The sequence below is a fragment of the Delphinapterus leucas genome, chromosome 20, assembly GCF_059928025.1.
Source record: "Delphinapterus leucas isolate spDelLeu-1000000601 "Yukka" chromosome 20, BTC_Dleu_Yukka2, whole genome shotgun sequence".
Taxonomy (NCBI): Eukaryota; Metazoa; Chordata; class Mammalia; order Artiodactyla; family Monodontidae; genus Delphinapterus; species Delphinapterus leucas.
Window position 1 is genome coordinate 13,827,979 of NC_143148.1, and position 21,452 is coordinate 13,849,430.

General features: G+C 51.9%; 1 protein-coding gene across 1 annotated transcript in view; it reads right to left on the reverse strand.

Moving 5' to 3' along the window:
- The window catches only part of RYR1 (ryanodine receptor 1), a 121,202-nt gene that overhangs the window by 32,711 nt on the left and 67,039 nt on the right, over nt 1-21,452 (reverse strand). Inside the window, exons 68-87 of the mRNA XM_089903499.1 lie at nt 20,208-20,448; nt 18,260-18,347; nt 18,057-18,149; nt 16,112-16,282; nt 14,532-14,591; nt 14,127-14,264; nt 13,457-13,569; nt 13,169-13,265; nt 12,613-12,719; nt 10,755-10,806; nt 10,557-10,622; nt 9,113-9,212; nt 8,727-8,806; nt 8,557-8,633; nt 7,528-7,601; nt 6,868-6,885; nt 5,729-5,809; nt 2,220-2,308; nt 1,997-2,125; nt 1,804-1,908 (exon numbers count right to left, since the gene is read on the reverse strand). Coding sequence (XP_089759625.1) covers nt 1,804-1,908; nt 1,997-2,125; nt 2,220-2,308; nt 5,729-5,809; nt 6,868-6,885; nt 7,528-7,601; nt 8,557-8,633; nt 8,727-8,806; nt 9,113-9,212; nt 10,557-10,622; nt 10,755-10,806; nt 12,613-12,719; nt 13,169-13,265; nt 13,457-13,569; nt 14,127-14,264; nt 14,532-14,591; nt 16,112-16,282; nt 18,057-18,149; nt 18,260-18,347; nt 20,208-20,448 — 1,979 coding nt within the window. The remainder of the gene's footprint in view (nt 1-1,803; nt 1,909-1,996; nt 2,126-2,219; nt 2,309-5,728; nt 5,810-6,867; nt 6,886-7,527; nt 7,602-8,556; nt 8,634-8,726; nt 8,807-9,112; nt 9,213-10,556; nt 10,623-10,754; nt 10,807-12,612; nt 12,720-13,168; nt 13,266-13,456; nt 13,570-14,126; nt 14,265-14,531; nt 14,592-16,111; nt 16,283-18,056; nt 18,150-18,259; nt 18,348-20,207; nt 20,449-21,452) is intronic.

Here is a 21,452-nt window from a genome sequence, read left to right on the forward strand (position 1 = left end):
GACTCTGGGTTCAGGAAGAAGGCTGTGGGACACAGCTATGTGCTTTCTGGTAAGCCATTTGGGAAGAATGGCTCTCCTGTCACAGTGTCTCATGTAGGGTCCACAGAAGTCTCCAACATGGTCAAAGTTCTGCCCCCTGGTCCCTATTTGTATTAGGTTGAGCTACATAAAATTGCTAGTCTTCAGTCATTTCTCACCAACAAAGTGGTAATTTCATATGGTTCTACCTAATGAAATGGAGGAAGGGGAAGGGTACCAGGTAAATGGGATGTAAGGCTCCTTCTACCCCATGCTAGCTCTAGAGTTGCTGATTCTAATCCTAACACATTTCCACAGTTCCAAAGCTCTGTATTCTGACTCTAAGATTCCAACATTCCAGGATCTCAAGATCCTAAGATGGGTGAGTCCTGTGGTGTGTGCCTGTCCACGATGTAGCCCCTTGATTCTCTCAACAATCCCACTCTCAGAACATATGGGACTAACCCCATCTTCTGGGTTGTAGGGGTGGGTATATAACCAGCACTGGCCAATCAGAGCTTTCTTTCCCCTGGCCAGGGTGATTGGTTCAGGAATGAGCATGTGACCTAGTAGTCGAATAAGAGAATATGGTAGATCTTTTCCTGGATCTAAAGAGGTGTTCTCTTCCCTCTGGAGCTGTTAGTGGAGCTCATGAAAGCCCAGAGCATCATTTTCCCAGCCCATGGGGAGCACCTGCTTGAGAATGAAGCTAGAGAGGAGAGGGACATTTCTACTAACAGCCCTGGATCTGATCTGTGATGTGAACTGATAAATTCTTTTTTTGTAAGCTACCACTTTGCATTGGATTTCTAGCCCTTGCAATTTAACCTAGACTGTGGCTGAGGAATTAATTCTGCAGGATTTGGAACTCTACACTAAGATGCCAATATCCTCTAGAATTTTAAGATTACATCAACAGCCCCACTTGAACTCACTGACACTAAGAAATTGCATTCTTAAGTTCGACTCCTTTCAAAAGGTCAGATGACACCAGACAGGGTTTCTGCCAGCCCCTGTGGTGCCTTTGAGCAAATTAGAAAAAGGCTTCCCTTCTTCAAGACTCTTTCCTGTTGGAAAATTATAATATACAGAATATTGCCATCTGCTGGAAAACGATTGTAATAAATACACCGATATATGTATGATGTCTAGGACGTGGATGGTGCCGTTTCGGATGCTGGGCCCTGCTGCAGCGCACATGGCAGCCTTGAATATGTTTACCAGACAGAAGCAGAACAAATGGATACGGTGTTTGTGAGGCATTGACAAGGCTGCAAAGGGGCGGGGGTGGTGGGGAAAAGGGGAGCACGAAGATGCTAGAGATGGGAGACGGGGCTCGACAGGGACCTTACATCATGGATGCCCTGGATAGATGTCATCTGCCGCAAGCAGAATAAAGAAGCAAAACACCCCTTCAGCCCCAGGCCCAGATCTAGAAGCCTGCCCTCATCCTATCCCTAGTCCTGTCCGAAGCTGGGTGACCTCATCAGAGGGGAAAGAACACCAACCAATCATAGAGGAGCTCTGGACCAGAGCGGGCGGGCCCCAAACGTCAGTCCAAGGGAACTGTAGATGGATAACCAGCCGATTGGCGGTGGCAGAGGAGGAGGCGGGGTCATAGAGAGAGCCAATCCAGAAGAAAGATGGATTTGGCCACGGAGAGGGACCAGTCTGCAACCTGCCGGGAGCACTGGGGTGCGACACGGACCGATGGAGCAAAACTTGGAAACGTGCCAGTTGGGGGATGCCTGGAAGCAGTTGGATGAAAAACACAGAGGCCCGAACCTGAGCGAGCTTCATCATCATGTGGGCAAACACGTGCAGGAATCCCACCACAGCGTCCCAGAGGCGGCTGTGCGCTAGACTCTGCTGGTTCCCGGTGCAGGGCCCCTGTGGGGCAGAGAGAGGTTCTACGTGAGCGCGAGGCAGGGCGCGGGATGCGGAACTGCCCCGCCCCGCCGCAGCGGGCGAGCCCTACCTGAATGTATTCGGTGAGGCTGTTGAACACCTGTTTAGCCACAGACATGGCCTTGGAAAAGTTCCTCTTGCCCTGCTCCTCAATGACATCCTTGCCCGAGTAGTACCAGTAGAAGTCGCTGATGGATTCCTGGGGGGCAGACACAGTGTGAGGGGCTGCTGGTGCCAACCATGGCCCAACAGACCCCGACCCGGGTCACACCTGGACGGCCTCACATCCTCACCTGAAGCCGCAGGAGGTAGTCCACAGTACAGATGATGATGTTAATAGTGGTTGTATTCCCTGTCTGTGTCCGTAGGTAGTTTTGGAAATCTAGGGAGATGAAAAGTCACTCATTTATTGAGCATCTACCATGTGCTAGGGGAGGTGGACAGTGAGTCCTTTTATGCAATAAATGTTTATTGAGGGCCTATTGTATGCCAGAAGGCATATAATCATTAGTTTACTTAATAACTCTTTATCAGTACCTACTATGTGTTAGGGGAAGATGGAGGATCATTTATCCATTTGTCTAATAAATATTTATTGAGGGCCTACTATGTGCCAGATGTGGTGGAGGGCCAGTCATTTACTCATTTTTTTCCCCAAAGTATTTATTGAGCACCTACAATGTGGCAGGGGGAAATGGAGATTCAGCCTTCATTTGTTCACAAAAGTTTTTTACTGAATGCCTACTATGTGCTGGGGAGATCGGAGATTGGTTATTTATTCATTCATTTATCCAAAAAATATTTATTGAGCACCTGCCAAGAACCAGAGGAGATAAGCATTTGTTATTTATTTGTTCATTTATTCAATATATATTTATTGAGCATATACTATATGCTAACGGGAGATGAAGACTGGTCACATACTTTGATACTACAAATTTCCTGAGCATTTATTATGTGCCCTGGAGATACAGCAGTAGAAGAAGACAAAGTCCCTGCCCTTGTGAAGTTTATATTATCATGTAGTAATTTTTCAGTCTTTTCTAACTGCAACCTACAGTAGGAAATCCAGTACATATTTACACTGAGACCCAGTACGCGTGTCTAATCTGAAATTACATCCACATATACCTGAAACAGAAGTTTCACATACCCTTACTACGTGCCATACGTTCTGCTATTTTCTGTCCTGTACTAGTCTAGTTAACTACAAATGAATTCTGAACTCAACCCACTAAATGTGTAGTTCTCAACCTCCCAACGCTGGCTGCGCATTAGAACTACCTGGAGGATTTTAAATATCCCAGTGCTCAGACCCCATCCCAGACCAATTAAATTAGAATGTCTGAGTGAAACCTGAGCTTTAGTGTCTTGTAAAGCTCCCCAGGCATACCAGTGCGCAATTAGGAATGAGAACCTCTGCGATAAACTTGATTCACGACCCTCTGGTGAGTGGGTTCCCACTATTTGAAAAACATTGTTCTATGGCAGAAAGCTGATAACTGTTAGAGCTGAGTGATGGCTTCTTGGGGGCTTATTATACCATTCCCTCTACTTCAGGGTGTGGTTGAGAAGTTCTGGAATAATAATGATGATGATGATAAAGGTTGTGATGGGGGAAGCTCAGGGGGTTGGAGGAGCCCAGAGGAGATGCCTGACCCAGACAAGGTGGTCAGGGAGGGCTTCCTGGAGGAGGGGACCTCTGAGCTATGACCTGAAAGATGAGTAGGAGTTGGCTGCGCAAATTCCTCGCTCTGTGACCTCAGGCAAGTTACTGAACCTCTCTGTGTGGCAGACTGTGCCTCGGTTCCCCCATATGTAACACGGTGGTCACAATAGGCCCTACTTTAAAGAGCTGTGGTGAGGTTTTAATGCTTTAGCATATACAATGAACTGAGGACAGAACCTGGTACATAAGCGCTCAATAAACAATAGCTGTTCTTAAAGGGCCTTAAAGAGAGTGCTGAGGTTAAGAGCTGCACTTTGGAGCAGTGACTCTCAAAACATGGGCCCAGACCAGCAGCGTCAGCATCTTCCAGAAGGAAACCTGTTAGAAATGCAAATTCCTGGGCTCCGCCCCAGAATTACTAAATCAGAAAATCTGGGATGGGGTCCAGAAGCCTAGTTTAACAAGGCCTCCTGGTGATTCTTAGGTACGCTTGAGTTTGAGAACAACCTCTGTAGACCCATTTGCCAAATGACCAATTCATCAAATTATCAAGGCAATGAAAACAAGCTTCAGTGAAATCCTTCTGATGTTACAGCAATGTCACGTTGCCCAGGATGGCTTCAACAGCCCTTGAAAGTTTTTTTCTCGCAAAGTTTTACTTCCACCTGATTTCCCTATAGCCACTTCACAATCACTATATCAGGCTGAATGTCCATTTTGCCTGGTTTCACATTACAGACGAAAAGTATACTCAAATACTCAAGATTTTATAAGCAAATGGACAGGCTTTCCCATCAACCCTGTTTTCTAATTCCTTTTTCTGTGTTCATTTAAATCAGACTGTATGCCTAAATGGTTAATACGGCTCCCGGCTTTTGTCTGCTCTGAATGGCACTGAATACTCAAGACCTGCAAGGCATCTGCGATTTGAAAGATATTTCAAATATTTATTCGACTGGGCTGGTTAATGAATCCACAAATTTGGGCAGAGGACCAGATTGCAAATTTGGTGGGAGAGAGAAATCCCACCATAAGAACATTCTCATTTCCAAAAAGTCATAGACCCAGGGAATAAAATTCATTCTAAGCCCCAAAGACTGATGCCACCTTTGTTAAAGAAAGAAAACCCCAGTCACATGGCACAAAGGTATTTAATAAACCTTGAAGAAAAACTAGCTGTGGACATAAGAGCTTATGATAATACAAAACAATGGATCATGCTTTATCCTTTGTTGAAAAGAAAAAAGTGAAGATTAAAGATGTTTACCTTAAAGAACACTAGCCCAGTGAGGTGTGGGTTCTATGGAGGTTAGATTTATAATTACTCCCATTCTTATCGTGAAGGTTAACTTCTGGGCAGTCTGTGGTTTCTTATCACCCACTAAGTGTTACAACCACAACCTTGAGACTGTACATGTTTGTCATAGGAAACTGCGTTGGGTACAATGTTTACTGTTCAGAATTTCAACTATTCCTTTAACGTTGTAAGCTGTGTGCCACACGAGGTTGTATTTTCTCACCAGTGATGGATTTAATTAACTTGCTGTGTCATCCTTGATCTGGTTATAGTCCCAGAACCAGAACAAAAGTTGTGAAAACTCAAACTTGTTTAAGTTAGGAAAGAGTCTGTAGGCCTTCCTCGTGGCCAAGTACGTTATAAGCAAAATTAATAGGTGGCTCTAATAGATTCGTTTAAAAATGCCAGGCAGTTTTTCCCTCTACAGACCCAGGCTGTGGCGATCTACCACGTTTACTGAACTTCGGCGGCTGCTGCGAAATGCCTGTGGAAAAATGGCATGTGGCAAATGGCTCATTTGTGAAAACTGATTTGGGGCCAAACTGGGTTTTGGCAGATTGCTTTTGGGGAATTGGACTGGCTAGAGGAGGTGAAAGGGAAGCAAAGCGGCTAGGCTCCAGACATGCAAGAGAGATTCAGGAAGGTGGGCAGGCAGCGCTTCACACTGGCTGGAAGTAAAGAATGAACGACAATGGGATTGAGGACAAGGCCTGGATGGGGGCATTGAGGCCGTCACTGATAAGGGGAAGAGGAGACTGGAGACTAACTCAGGCAACCCTTCCAGACCGACCCCAAACCTTGGCCTTCTCTCTATGTCACCCAGCCCTCCTCCTCACCATTGTTGTGCCCCTCGCAGAGCAACTGCAGGAACCGGAACAGGTCTTGGGTGAACTCATCGTCTGCCATGACCTTCTCTCCTGGGGGGAAGAGGGGGAGGGGCCAGAGGGATCAGATGCGCCAGGACGCAGCACGCACGCACGTGGCCCATGCACACTGCACACGCACGCAGAAAGCATGGGGTGCGCGGGGAGGAGCAGCCACCACTTTAAAGACAGCACGAGGGCCACGGGCATCCATGACACCAGAGTCTAGGACATCAGCAGATGGAAACTGAGGTGCCCTGAGTCATGAAGCTGGGGCCTCAAGTATCTGTCTACAGTATCACTGTCCCTTTGATGTCACCATCTGTGTGACAGCTGGGAGTGTCTGTCGACCTAGCAGAGGTTCGGGCTGCTGTTACCTCCCTCAGCCCCCCTCCAGGACAGTGTGGGGCGGTTAATGGATTACGGGGGTCAGAGTCACTTTCACGCAAAGGCTCTGAGCAGGAGGGGATTGAGCAGGGGGATGGGAATCCAAAGCCAGCCAATTGGCTCAGATGCCTTGAAAGCAGCCAATCCAGGAAAAGCAGAGGGGGAGGCATGTAAACATGCGCCAATCAGAACGGGCATCTGAAAGAAGCCAATCACTGTGGGCTGTAGGGCAGGGAAGGCTAGATAGCAAAGGTTCGGGCCAACCAGAGCAGGCGTAGAGGAGGCACGCACACCAATCAGAGTGGCTGCTTGGGGGCAACCAATCTGGTTGGTGGATGGGAGCCCCAGACTCGATCAACATGGGGTCGTGGGCGCAGAGAGCAGGGTAGGTGGGAGAGGGGTTCACCCCACCTCAGGACTGCGAATCTGGGTCTGGAAGTCCGAGAACATCCATCTGGAAAGGGATCTTTGCCATCTTCTCTAGCTTCTGTTTTACACATGGGGAAACTGAGGCTTACGGAAGGTAAGCGTCCCATGTGTTGTTAGTGGCTAATCTGGGATCCGAATCTTGGTCTCTGGACCCCTGATCTCGAGACTTTCCTCGGGCATGGACCCTCCCTCCCCTGGATGACCCAGATCCTCAGCCCCCAGGTGGAGGGGATGGGTCGGGGTTAGAAGGAAGGGGTGGCAGTAGCGTAGCGCGGGAAACGGACTAGGGGAATTACCGTTCTGGCGGTTGATGACTGGGGCAGCCGACAGGATGAGAGGAAGAAGCAGAAGAAAAGAGGGGAAAAGGAGGCAGAAGGGGACAGAGAGACGGACAGAAACACACACACACAGTGACATGGTCAGGCACGAAGGCACAGACACAGAGAGAGGAACAACCCACAGAGAGGAAGAGCGACAAGGAGCAAGGAAGCAAAGAAGAGAACAAGAAGAGGGTAAAAGCAGAGAGGAAGAAAGAAGAGGGGAGAGAGAGAGAGAGACGGGTAGGTACAGGTGAAGAGGCAGGAGGCGAGGATCAGGGCAGAAAGGTTAGGCACGTCACAACACGGCAAAGAGGAGACTCGATTAACTCGGATTAGGGACATTAATGAGAGAACAGCAACCAGGGCTGGAGACCTGGGGCAAGTGGAGGGTGGGGTCCATGTGGTGATGGGTGAGAGAACACAGAAGGACACCCAGGGGTGGGACCATGGCGAGGGAGACTCTGGAGGAATGGGGGGGAGGCAGGACTGGGGACCACTGCAGGGGGGAAACCTGGGCATGCTCTTGGGGAGGGAAGGTGTCTTGGTGGAAGGGAGCTCTGGGCAATTGGGGGGGGAGGGGGTGGATCCTGAAAGAAGGGGATGCCCCAGGGAGAGGGAAGCCCAAGAAGGCCTCACCGGTTCCATCCTCGTTCACCATGCCCAGCCCCTCTGCCTTGTTCTGTCTCTCGAAGGCATTGAGATCCAGGACACTGAGGGAAAGAAAGGAAAGATGGTGAAGACGTGCTGAGGCCTCTGCCCTCCTCTCTTTCAGAGCCTGGTAGCTTCCCCACGGTGGAGGGTGGTGAGCTGTCGTAAACCATGAGTGAGCTGAAATCAAGAGGAAGCAGAGGGCTTCCCTGGTGGCGCAGTGGTTGAGGATCTGCCTGCTAATGCAGGGGACACGGGTTCGAGCCCTGTTCCGGGAGGATCCCACATGCCACGGAGCAACTAGGCCCGTGAGCCACAACTGCTGAGCCTGCACGTCTGGAGCCCGCGCTCCGCAACAAGAGAGGCCGCGATAGTGAGAGGCCTGCACACTGCGATGAAGAGTGGCCCCCACTTGCCACAACTAGAGAAAGCCCTCGCACAGAAACGAAGACCCAACACAGCAAAAATAAATAAATTAATTAATAAACTCCTACCCCCAACATCTTAAACAAAAAAAAAAAAAAAGAGGAAGCAGAAACCAAGAGCTGATATAAGCTATGCAGTGGCAGCTGTGAGGTCAGGTGGGGCAAGGATGAAACGTATAAAAGTTGAAATCAGAAGGAAACAGAAACCATCAATTAGCAAAAGCTTCAGAGAGGCAGCGAAAGTCAGTCAACCGCAAGAGGAGAACAAAGGCAGACGGCAGTGCAGCCACACGAATAGGGGTCATCGGAAAGAGCCCCAAGTCCCTGCTGCCTGAGTGTCCCTTGAAGACTCAACAACCTTCCGGTTCCAGCTGTCTGGATCCTTAATACAACTCGTTCTTAAAGTCTGTGGCATTTTGCCTCCCTTATCGTTCCATGTGAATCCTTATAATAAACTCCCTATTATTTGAGCTGGTCTGAGTGTGTCTCTGTTCCTGGAACCAAGAGAACAGACCTGGAACCGGAGGTGGTACGAGGACTGGGGGCTCAGCTACACCAAGCAGCTTCACTAAAGATATGCACTAGAGCCCACCTGCAGGTTTGCATCAGCGCCTGGATACTCTGGAAGAAGCCAACTTCCTTCTTGTCCTTCAGGTAATCCAGCATTTTCTGCAGAGGGGGTGGGAGTGGAGGGGGAACTGGGGGTCGCACAGGAACCTCCCACCCCTCCCGGCTCCCCTCCCAAGTGCCTTCGCCCATTACCTGCTGCACATCGGCATTGCCTCCATTCAGGATGGAGATGCCCAGCTTCAGGGTGGAGGACACCATGGCGCCCGTCTCTCCTGGAGGGGATGGGTTGGGGGGCGGGGCAGGCAACGGATGGTCCACTCAGTTTGGGAGCAGTGTTCTTCACTCACCAGAAAACAGCCATCCCGGGGGACGTCAGAGAATGGGGCAGAGGGGAGTGCAAGGGCGTGTATGCAGGGGTGATCAAGACTGAAGGAATTGGTGAGGAATTGCAAGGCAAGTGCGTGAGTGCAATCCACATGCATGAGGGGTGGGAGAGTGTGCCCGCTGGGCCCACAGGGGATGAGTGGGCTGGGGACGGGGGGGTCACTCAGGAGGAGCTGAATGCACGCGCAGGGCACCTTTGCAGGCACTGATCATCTGAAGCACCATCTCCGCGGTGCCCCGGTTGTGCAGCCGCGCCTGCTGGTACAGGAGCCTCTGCTTCTCCATCTCTTTCTCCTGCAGCAGAGCCCGGCCCACGGAGCTGGGTGAGTCCAGGCTCACCAGCCCAGCCTTTCCCCCTCACAGCCTTGCCCTCACCGCTGCCTTCCTGCTCCAGCCACATCCCCTGGCTCATCCCTTCAACTGTAAGCTCCTTCTATCCCCTGGGACTTAAGTCTGCGATTTGCCTCCGCACCTACACAGGGCTGGGCATGGAGCAATCGTAACCTGGCCCCATGCACCTCCAAGGGGTCAATGGATAGAATCCCAGGGGTCTGTGAACATGAATGGGGAAAAAAGTTATACTTTTATATTTCCCATCCTCCATCTGAAATGTAGCATTTCCTTCCATTATGGATGAGACCATAAATCACAACAGCATTAGCAGAATCTGTGGTTGTGTCATCCGTACAAATCACAGATGTTTCCGTATCACATCATTTTTGAAGACATCTCGAAACATCACCTTTTTATTTTTGGCTGCACTGCGCAGCTTGCGGGATTGAACCCGGGCCCCCGGCATTGAAAGCACCGAGTCCTAACCACTGGACCACCAGGGAACTCCCTCGAAATATCACTTATGTTCATCACTACTTATCAATTACAGTAGCTCTTGGATCCACTGTTAGTTCTTGTTATTTGGTAGATTAATAGAGAAGTACAACTATTACTGTGTCACAAATTTTTAAAGCAATATTTTGACAACTATTTCAATATGCTTGTTTCCTCTGCTATGGATTCGTTTTATACATTTAAGTACAGGATTCTGAGAAAGGGTTCATCAGATGCCAAAGGGGACCCTGCCACAAAAAAGGTTGAGAAACTTGGGGAAATGCTTGCTGATCACCTTAATGAGTGAAAAGATGGGTTAACTGCATTTACTAGCTCTCTCTCCCTGCCTGGCCTTTGCGTATGCTGTGCCCCTCCCTGGAACACCTTTCCCTTTTTCTTCAACTGGCACATTCCTTTTATCCTTCTGCTCAGACATCCCTTCCTCTGAGAAACCCTCCCTGAAACCCTTCCCCCCGGGCTGGATCAGGCATCTTGCCTGGGCCCGCATGACCCCCCTGAGCTTCCCTGGCTTCCCCCAGCCCTGACCCCTCTGCCCGTGCCTCCCCATTCCCGCCCTGACCATTTTGCTGGAGCTCCCCTCATCACCACGGTGGATACTCTGTGCTGTTACTGTCTGCTTGGTGTAGCTGTCTCCCCAGTAGACTGGCTTGGCCGCTGCTATGTGCCCAACATCACCCAGCCTAGGGCCGGGCCCAGAGCATTGCTCTGTGAACACATGCTGACTGGATGGGGGATAATGAAGTCAGGATCCCCCATCGCTTTCTTCAGGGACTACTTGATCCCACCTACCTCAAAGGAAAGCTCAATCTCTTCTTCAGCTTCGCCATTCTCCCCTCCCTCCTCCAGGTGGCAGCTCTGGGGACAGGGCATCAGTTAGAGATGATGGTGAACAGAAGAGATACCCCAGGCCAGTTCCAGCCCTTTCAGTGGACAGGCATTGCAGCTGAGGGGGAAGGGAACCTGCCCTAAATGGGGGCAGGGCCTCACCTTTGCCATGATATCGGCATACGCTATATACAAGTAATCTTCTTCCAGTTTGCTGAGGAAGTAAGTGGGGAGACAGTCAGGACCCAGTAGAGAGGAACCCCATCTTATAACAGCTTCCAGTTTTCCTTTGGAGAGCCACCCCTCCCCATGCTCAGGCTGTGTGGTTTAGATGGGGTAGGACTCTCCATTGCCAGACTGGGCATGTGATCAAGGCTGAGCCAATCAGTACTTTCTATCTGCTTGGCTACAATAATAGGTAAGAGATGGTCATGTGATCCACTCTGGTCCACTGGAATTCATTCTGGGAGTTTTGCTGAAGCTACTGATAGAGCTGCTCCCTTTCCACTGGGGTTGCTGTGATGGTGTGATGGAAGCCTGGAGCTTCCTGGGCCATCTTGCCACCTGACAACTATGACCAACCACCTCCTTAGGTCTCCTCTATAATAATAATACTAACAACAGCAGAAGTAATGGCCAACACCCACTGAGTTTACTCTAGGGTGGTTTCTGTTCTAAGCGCTTTGTATATAATAACAAATTAATTCTCACAGTAATTCAATTAGGTAGATATATAGTTAACCCTTGAACAATATAGTTTTGAACTGCACAGGTCCACTTATATGTGCATTTTAAGAAGAAATACTGCTATAGTACTATACAATCCATGGTTGGTTGAATCCATGGATGCAGAACCGCAGATATGGAGGGCCAACTATAGAGTTATACCTGGACTTTTGACCACATGGAGGGTCAGTATCCCTAACCCCTGCATTGTTCAAGGGTCAATTGGATTACTAGCCCCATTTTACAGACGAGGGAAACTGAGGCACAAAGATCCTTCTTCACCAGGGTCATAGAGCTTGTACTGGTCATAGAGCTTGTACTGGGATTCAAACCATAGAGCTTGTACTGGGATTCAAACCTTGTATTGGGATTCAAACCTGGATAGTCTAACTCCAGGGTCATTGCCGTCCCAGAGGATAGAAAACAGAATACTCAGTTTCCCAGTCTCCCTTGCAGCTGATGGTGGCCTGATGTCAGAATTCTGGCCAATGAAACATGTACAGAAGCCCACCAGGGAGAGCTTTCCTTGGACAAAAAGATTTTGGTCTTGCTAAAGGGAAAGCCTTTCCCCTTCTTTCTGCCTGACATGTGGTCATGATGCCTGGATGTCAGCATCCATCTTGTAACCACCAGGCAACAGCTCAGAATGACAGGGCAGAAATCCTGAACGAGTCTGGGTCCCCGTCAGTGTCATTGTGCCACTGCCCAGCCCTGGACTCTCCACCTCCTGACTTGATATTACATAAGAAAAACAAATCTCTGTGCCTCTATTTCCTCATCCACACAAAAAAAGTTGATAATAATATCTATCTCATAGTGTGACGATTAAGGGAGAGGATCTATATGTCAAGTGTTTAGCATGATGCTTGACACATAAAAAAATTTAATGAACACTGCTATTTATTCCCATGACTGCCACTAGCCCATACGAAGCTTTTGTGTGAAATAGACAAAGGCCCCCCTTCCTCACTGCCATCTGTTGGAAATTCGTCATAATATTCTGATTTTCTCCCTACAATATACTGTAGTATGTTGATTTTGTTTGAGCAAGACATTTTCTTCTAGAAAAAGCCTAAATCAATATTGCCTGTGACGTGAACACTTCAGAGGAGATGCCCTTGTGAAGTGCTCAGTCTGCACAGTGGTACGTGGGAGCTCTGCCTGTCCTAGTAAAATGATATTAGAAGATCCGCTATGGGGCTCCCACACAGAAGGTCTCTCTTGAGTGACAGGGAGGTTGCGGGAGTGGGCAGAGGTCGCGGCTTTCTCTCTGGGACCTAGGAAGGGCCCTCACCTCTTCTCAGTCAGGGCGGTACGGCTGAAGTGCAGGACGAGCTGGTGCAGGGGGTCTGGCTTCTTCTCCTCCACCTCTTCCTCCTCCTCTTCCTGCTCACCAGCTTTCTGGAGGGAGGTGTGGGGCTCGGGGGAGGGGCTTCTAGGGTCCCCACCTGTCTCCCCCCTAGCCCTGCTGGGCTGTTTTTGTTTGTTTGTTTTTTTGTGGTACGCGGGCCTGTCACTGCTGTGGCCTCTCCTGTTGCGGAGCACAGGCTCCGGACGCACAGGCTCAGCGGCCATGGCTCACGGGCCCAGCCGCTCCGCGGCATGTGGGATATTCCCGGACCGGGGCATGAACCCGTGTCCCTTGCATCGGCAGGCAGACTCCCAACCACTGCGCCACCAGGGAAGCCCTGGGCTGTTTTTTTTTTCTCTCCCCCCACATCCTTCACCCGGCCCTGGTCCCCACACCCCCCAGTGCGAAGGGCGACCCACCCCTGGAGGTGTACAATGGACGGCTGGGCCCCAGTCCTATCCCACTGTGCCCCGACACTCCCAGGCAGGCCCCAGCTCACTGAAAGGTCATCTATCATGCGGCCCTCGAAACTGTGGTCTTCAGTCAGGATCCACGCCGCCTTGTAGCTCTCCACAAACATGTTACAGGCCCGTTGCCTTTGGGGGAAAGATGTGCGGTGTCGCCGAGACCTCCCCATCCACGCCTCTCTGTCCTCCCACATATCTCCTCCCCTAACCACTCCCCAAAACCCCACTGGGGTTGACACTCCATCCTCTTGCCTCTTCAGCCACTCTTTCTCCAAGGCCCCTAGAGGTTCCCTCCTCCATGGGTGGGGGGGATGTCTTACGTGGGCAGGTTGTACAGGGGGGTCATGCGGAAACAGGCGACGACCGCCCTCCGGCGCTGCTTGGACAAGAGCTTGTGCCACACGGCCTTCTTGGACTTATAAGGGTGCTCGATCTGGAGGCGGGATTATCTGTCACGTCTCCAGACTCTGCCCCTGGTCTGATTCTCACTTCCAGCCCCGAGTGAAGCTGCCCATCAGTGCCCACGTCCAAATTCAGGCCCGACTCACAGGGCCGAAGAAACACCCTGGCTCCACCCACAGAGTCAAGGTTCTGACCGGTACTACTCTGCTATCAGACTGAAATTTCCCTCCTACGCACCGCCCGCAGACCCGGGGCCACTACCCAGACCCCGCCCCCATCTCAAGACCCGCCCAAGGCACTGCCCGCAGAGTCAAGGCGTCTTCACTGGGCCTGACTCGCAGACCCAAAGTTCTGCCCCTGTCGCCGTTCCCAGGCCCAAGATTTAGCGCCAGGTCCTACCCCGCAGATCAAAGTTTCCATTCCAAGTCTCGCTTTAAACTCAACTGTCACCACACCCAACAGATTAAAGGCCCGCCCCTTGCCGCGCTCAGAGTCCCAAGGTTCACCCGCAGGCCCCGCCCACAGGCTCAAGGACCGCCCCAGGCCCCGCCCAAAGACGCAAGCTGCGGCAACTCAGTAGTAAGACACCTGCTCCAGATGATAGAGCACTGCAGACACTTCCTGGACTCTGCGCACGATTTTCTCCGGGTCGTCAGCGTCCTCCTCGCGGCCCGGGAGGCCCCGGTACAAGGCCATCTGCCAGCGTAGAGAAGGGGAGCCTTCGACCTGAGAGGAGGAAGGACGGTCCGTATGAGGCCCCTCCCCTGCCCGCTCCCTCCTCTCTCAGCCGGGCTTCTCGAAGCGCCCGTCTGCGCAGAGTGGGCTTCTCCGGCCGCTCCGCCCCCCATTCAATGCTGTGATGATTCACGGGGGTGCTGAATACAAGGTCCCTCTTTCGATGCCTGATACATAATAAGTGCTCAAACGTCGGCTGTTACTCTTGCTGTTAACCTGACATGGCCGTTTCGGTTGCACGAGGAGGAGGAGGCGTACCTTTCCCTGAAGGTGAAGGTTGTTTTGCAGAAATTCCCGGACCTCCTCATCTGTGTCTTTCTGGGGAGACATGACAGGCTGGGTCACTCTGGAGGGCCAAGCGTCCTCCTTGACCTACAACCCGTTCCCTTCCAGCCCCATCACCCCAGCAACTGGTGAGAGGCTTGTGTGGGGAAGATCTGAGAGAAACTGAAAGGATCCACAGGTCAGGAGTGGTCAGAGAGGAGTCCTAGAGGGCATCAGAGGCCATAGAGGCACCTTGAAGAGACAGGATTAGAGGGGCCTCGTTGGGGGTGTGAGAGGAAGTAGGGGGTGACATGAGGCTATCCCCAAAGGTCAAAAAAGGTCAGAAGAGGGTCAGAGTGGGGCTGGGAGTAAGTGGGAGATGGGCAGGGAGTTTCTGAAGATTAGAGGTGGGCGAGGGGGATTAGAAGGAGACGATAAGGTCAGCAGAGGTCATAGGGGGTCAGGCAGATCACCCAAGTCACTGGTGGGGTTTACACGGAGGCTAAGGGAGGGATCAGTAGGGTGGGGTTTCCTTAGGGTCCCAGGAGAGGGGGCCCTCATGACGAAGTTAAGTGGGCAGAGGGGCCCAGGAGGGCTCGTAGGGATCTCAGCAGTACTCAACAGGTCCTAGGAGGAGAAAGGGGGTGCTTGTGATATCAGGGGAGAGTCAGTGGTCTTCAGGGCCCTCGGGTTAGATTGTCAGGGTGCTTAGCAGGGTCCTGAGGTTCTAGGGGTCTTGGGGCAGAGTCCTGGGAGGGCTTCTTGGGTCCCTGAGGCCAAAAAGGATCAGGGAGGGGGGTTGTTATCCCATACAATGGATAAAAGGGGTCCCGGGAGGCCTCTTTGGAACCCCAGAGGGCTTAGAAGGATTCAGGGGCAGGGTCAATTGATCCCAATCACCCTTGAGACCTCAAAGGTTTCAGTGTGGTCCTGGGGAAGAAGCCATTAGGATCCTGGGGGCTACTTAGGGTCACAGGGTGCTCATTGGGCCCCTGAGAGTCTTTGGGGGCTCAGTTGGGTGTCAACAGAGTCCCGGGGGAGGGGTCAGCAGGGTCCTAAGGAAAGATGTGGTGAGCTGGAGATGTCAGTGGGAACCCAGAGGTTGGGGGGGGGCAATGGGGTCACGAGGGGCTCAGTGGGTCCCGAGGGACTTGGGGAGGTCCTGGTAGAGGGCTTGGAGGAGTTTCAGGGGGGCTCATGGTGTCTCAGCTGGGGTCCTCAGGTTCCTAGCAGGTCTGGCAGGGGTGTGGTGCTCAGGAGGGTCCCTGAAGGCTCAGTGTGGTCCTTGGGTCCCAAGGGTCTCAGTGGCCTTTCCAGTTTCCACTGGGGTCCCAGTTAGGGTCCTTTGGTCCCAGAGTTCTGACAGCATCCCAAGTAGGGTTCTCAGCACCCTGTGGGAAGGCTCAGGGCATCCTAGGAGGCCAAGTGGATCCTCAGGCTCCTGGAGAAGGACTCAGTAGGGTCCTAAGGGAGTGCCCTTAGTGGGATCCTGGGGGTTCAGTAGGGTCCCAGGGGCTTAGTGGGAGTGCTGAGTGGGATCCTGGTAGGTTCTCAGAAAGGGGCTGAGCAGGCACCAGGGCATAGCGGGTCTTGGCCAGTGTAATGAGTTCCTGGTCAGTGGGTGCACACATGTTCAGGCCGATGGGCAGCATCTTCTTGAGCGTGGCCACAATCAGCGATGTCTGCACGGAGTACCGGTCCCCCCGGCGCTTCTTCTTGGTGCGTTCCTGGTCTGAGCCACCTGACTGTGGGGACACGGGGGCTCAGCGCCAGCCTGAGTCTCAGCCTGGCCCCTGCTCCAGCCCCAACCAGCTACCATTGTCCACACTCCAGCCCCCGCCTGAATACTAGGCAGCCCCGACCCATCCCAGTTTCCACCCCAGACCTTGCTAATCTTTCACTTCAGACCCCCAGCCCTGACCCTAGACCCTCCCAGATCCAAGCCTCTATCCCAAATTCCAACTTCTATCCCAAATCCTTCCAGATTTCCCTCCATTCCAGGCTTTCTCAACTTCTAGCAGTCTTCTCTCAGAATCCCCCCAGAACTTTCAGTAGGACACCCCTCCTGCCCCTACACAACACTTACAACCCCCCCTTCAGAGCCCAAGACAGAGTTCCCAAGAGTGAAATGAAGATGTAGAACCGTAAAGAGTCCCAAGAGACGAGAGAAGTTGGAAGAAAAAGCGAGAGAGAGAGAGAGACACTGAGAGACTGAGACAGACAAGGAGACAGAAGATGCAAGAAAGATCCAGAAAGATCTGGAAGCAGAATCACAGAGCACAGAGTCCCACAGCCATGTTCTGGAGCCTTGGGTGCAGACCCATGGCCTGGGCCACCCCAGTCATGCCAATGAGTAGCCCTGGTGACAAGCTTCGGCCGGAGCCACATCCACGCCAGCTTGTGATATGGAGCATGACCCATGTGCCAGCACATGCAGCGTCTCACTGGGTCCTCACAGAGCCCTGGGGCTGGGGGGCCACTGACTGGATGCCCTCCAAAGCTCAAAAGGTTAATACACCTGTCCAAGGTCACACAGCTAACTGCCAAGAGTCAGGATTCTAACCCAGGTCCATCTGATTCCAGAGCCCAGGCCTTAAGCCCAACCGTGCACGTGCCTTTCCCACCCCCATTCCCATTCCCTGAGACCTCAGCCCAAAATGCTTTGAAGCTTCCGGGAAAGCTGAGAGGGGAGTTGGCTTTTTTTTTTTAAACAAAAGTTAAAAAAAATTCAACAGCCAAAAGTTGTGGGCCGGGAAGGGAATGGTTGGTGGGAGGTGGGGTGGAGGAAGAGAAAGAGGATGAGGGCTGGGGAACAGGGGCAGGGGCTTTCTGGAGGCAGAGCAGAGGCTGGGGTTGGGAGCCGGGTAGAGGGTATTAGCCAAGAGCCATGCGGAAGGTCCCAGACGTGGGGCTGACCTGTACATCTCCCACCTGCTTCATCAGGTTGCAGACAGAGACAAGAAGTGTTACCCCAGTCCCTCCGAGAACCCCAGGCCCCCTCCAAGTCAGCCCTAAGCGCAGCTCCTCTGCCCCATCCTGATGCAAATCCCCCAGCTGGGCATTTCCAGACCTCACTCAGGGTGCTGGGTTTGTTCTTTAGACCCTGTCCTTTAGAGGGCAGCTCTGGGAAGGATAAGGGGAGAGGAAAGGGGGAGGTGTGGGATAATGGGATAGAAGGAAAGAAGTGGGTGAAAGGAGAGGAGGAAATTGGGATGGCGGAGGGACATGGGGAGGAAGATGGGGAGGAGGGTGACGGGGAGGAGAAAGCATGTAGGGAGGAGGGAGGAGATGGGAAAGAGGAGGGAAATGGGGGAAAGGAAAAGGACGGGAGGGAGGAGGTGGGGATGAGAGAAGGGGGAGGTGGGGAGGAAGGAGGAGGGAGATGGGCCTGCTATGAGGGCTGCAGGGAATGTGACTAGGACAGGGCAGGCCGGCGGGGTGAGGAGGGCCCAGGTAGGAAGCCCAGGAAGCTGTTCCCTCCCTCCCTGCGAAGTCCTCTTCCCAGAGCAAAGCACCCACCTTGGCCATTTTGCTCTTGCTGTCTGCAGTCAGAAATGACATGTTGTTGATCTCATTCTGGACCACGAAGTTTTGCTCTTCGCGCTTAAAGTTCTGGGGGTGCGGGGAGGCAGTGTTGGGGATCAGGCAGGGTGGGGGAGGGCATCTTTGGGCAGCAGCTTCTCGGCTTATAGAGAGGAGGGGCAGGGTGGGTGGGGACTCACGTGGGACTTGGACCAGTAGATGAAGATCTCGCCCACCATCCTGAACAGCTCCTCCGCATTGGGATTGGGCTCGGTCAGCCAGTGTGCCCTGGGCAGGCAGGGGAAGGGGCTGGTGAGGATGAGGGCAGGGACCCCCACAGAAGGGGGCCACGTGGAGAGACCTCAGGGGAGGGGATCGGAGACTCCAATGGGAGGGATAGAGCTTTCTAGGGTAATCTGGCCATTCAGATGATTTAAAAATTATCAATGACCTTTCCTTAAAAATTGTTTTTTCTTTCTCTAACCTTCTTATTGAAGTATTACATACAAAGTTTCAACTTGATGAATTATCACCAAGTGAACACACTTGTGTAACTGCTACCCAAATCAAGAAATAGAACATTTCCAGTCCCCGGTCTGAAAGATGCCCTTATCCAGACTTCTAGACCATGAATTTCTTTTTTAAGATTAAAAAAAAAAAATTTGTTTTTAAGATTAAAAAAAAATTTTTTTTAAGATTTAAAAATAATTTTATTTATTTATTTTTGGCTGCATTGGGTCTTCGCTGCTGCACGCGTGCTTTCTCTAGTTGCGGTGAGCAGGAGCTACTCTAGTTGCAGTGCGCGGGCTTCTCATTGCAGTGGTTTCTCTTGTTGCAGAGCACGGGCTCTAGGCGCGCGGGCTCAGTAGTTGTGGCTCACAGGCTTTAGACTGCAGGCTCCATAGTTGTGGCACATGTGCTTAGTTGTTCTGTGGCACGTAGGATCTTCCCAGACCAGGGCTCGAACCCATGTCCACCGCATTGGCAGGCGGATTCTTAGCCACTGGCGACCAGGGAAGCCCCTAAAGATTTTTTTGATGTGGACCATTTTTAAAGTCTTTATTGAATTTGTTACAATATCGCTTCTGTTTTATGTTTTGGTTTTTTTGGCCGCGAGTCATGTGGGATTAGCTCCCTGACCGGGGATCGAACCTGCACCCCCTGCATCGGAAGGCGAAGTCTTAAGCACTGGAACACCAGGGAAGTCCCCTAGCCCATGAATTATTTTGGTCTGTTCTTGAATGTTACATAAATAGATGATACAATATGTACTCTCTTTAAAATTTTCTCGTTTCTTTCATTCAACCTGATGTTTGAGAGATTCATCCATGTTGCTGGGTGTTGCAACATTGCCGTGTAGTATTCCACTGTGTGAGTATACCTCACTTTACTTGCCCAAACTTTTTGACGCAACACTCCTAACTCCTAGGAATCTACCCTATAGCAATACCCACTCATGAGCACAAAGATGGGTGTACAAGGATGTATACAGCATGCATACCACTGCTTTCTGCTTCGGCTCCCATGACAGACATAGCTAATCAATCCAAGCACCCTTTCTCACAAAGCCCTGATGCGACCTTAAAATCTTTTTCAACCCAGAGGAAACTTGGAGTTGAATCTTGCTCACTATCCCTGGATTTGGCCGCACCTAAGACTCAATAATTCTTTAAACGTTGCTTCTGATTTTAGGGAGATGTTAGCAATTGGTTGATACCTGCGCTTGCCCTTTTATAAAGACCTATGTTTCTGGGGGAAATCAGTCTGGCTGGATCTGGACTACCTTCCTTTCTTCTCTCAGTGATGGAGGAGGGGCTGACCATTGGACTTCACTGCACAAATCAGGCACCCTGTCTACCCAAGCCTGAAGACTCAGTGCTGGGGGAGAGAAGTATGGCTCCTTATGGCTGATAGTGCAGCCCCCACAGGGCCTCAGATTCAGGAGGTTGAAAGGAGCAGAAGGGGAGAAAACACAGGCTGGCTTTGGTTGGTCCATAAGCAACAGGGGCTGGGGGTCAGAAGGTTGGGTAGGACTGAGTGAGAATTGCAAGAAGTTTATAGCAAGTCAGAGGCGAGAGGTCAGATGGGGTCCAAGGAAGCCAGGGGTCAGGCTGGGGTGTGTGTGGGGACGGCTGGGGACATGCTGACCTGTTGTTGTCCACGTAGCGGATGAGCAGTGGATAGAGGGCGTACAGGTCCCGGCAGAGTACAGAGAACTCATCCCGCACCAGGAGCTCGCCCTCCTCAGCTTCCGCCTTGGCCTCTAGGCGCAGCTGCTCCTCCTCGGACACCACCTTCCCTGCCCGCTTGCGCAGCCGCCCGATGGTGGGGATGAAGTGTGAGTGCAGGAGCTCAGGGCGGGCCCGGCTCACGATGGGCTGGGCAAACACTGCAGAACCAGAGGGGGCGCAGGTGCTGCTGGCCGGCCACTGACTCCAGCACCTGACCTAAGACCTCTGATCCCACCCCTGACCTCTGTTCCCATCCCACGACTTCCGACCTGTACCTCTGACCCAGCAGCTGTCATCGACCCCAGCTTGACCCTGGCTTCTGACCCCAGCCTCTACCTCTGATCCCACTCCTGACCTCCGGCTGTGACCTCTGACATAGCCCCTGATCCTGGATCCCAACCCTAACCCTTGACCTGAAACTGTGACCCCTCAGCCCGACATAAGTGCTTGACTTCTGACTCCAACAACTGAATCCTAACCTGATATCTTACCCTAGCCTATGACATCTCACCCCAGTCTTTAACCGCTGACCTGGTCTATACCCCGACATACCTCACCACATGATTTCTGACTATGACCCTGGTTTCTTACCACAGCCTCTGACCTCTGATCCTGGCCTCTGGCCTCAGCCCTGATTCTCTAGCTTGGCCCTGATCCAAAACTTAACTCCTGACAAGGAACTTACAAGTCATGATTTTTTTTTTTTTGGCCACGCTGCGTGGCTTGTGGAATCCTAGTTCCCCGACCAGGGATCGAACCCAGGCCCCTACAGTGAAAGCCCGGAGTCCCAACCACTGGACCGCCAGAGAATTCCCCTGACATGGAACTTCTGAACCAGGAGCCCCAATCTTTTAAAGATTCATTTCTTGACCTCTGACCCAGAACCCTAACTGTCCATATCGGGGACCCTGGTATTTGACCTGGTCCTCTGACCCTTTGTATAAGGAACTCAGCCTTCTGACCCAGTTTCTAACCCATGACCTAACCCTCTTCAAGGCTCCAGAAATTCAGACTCCAGCCTGGAGGACTCCCAGGACCCATGCTTCCACCTCAGCCTGAGATTCTGACCCCTTAGGATGACCTCTGGCCTTGTGACCCCGAGAAAACTGAGCTCTGACTCCTCCCCACTGCCAGAAAACCATGGACCCCGGGATCTCCCTCT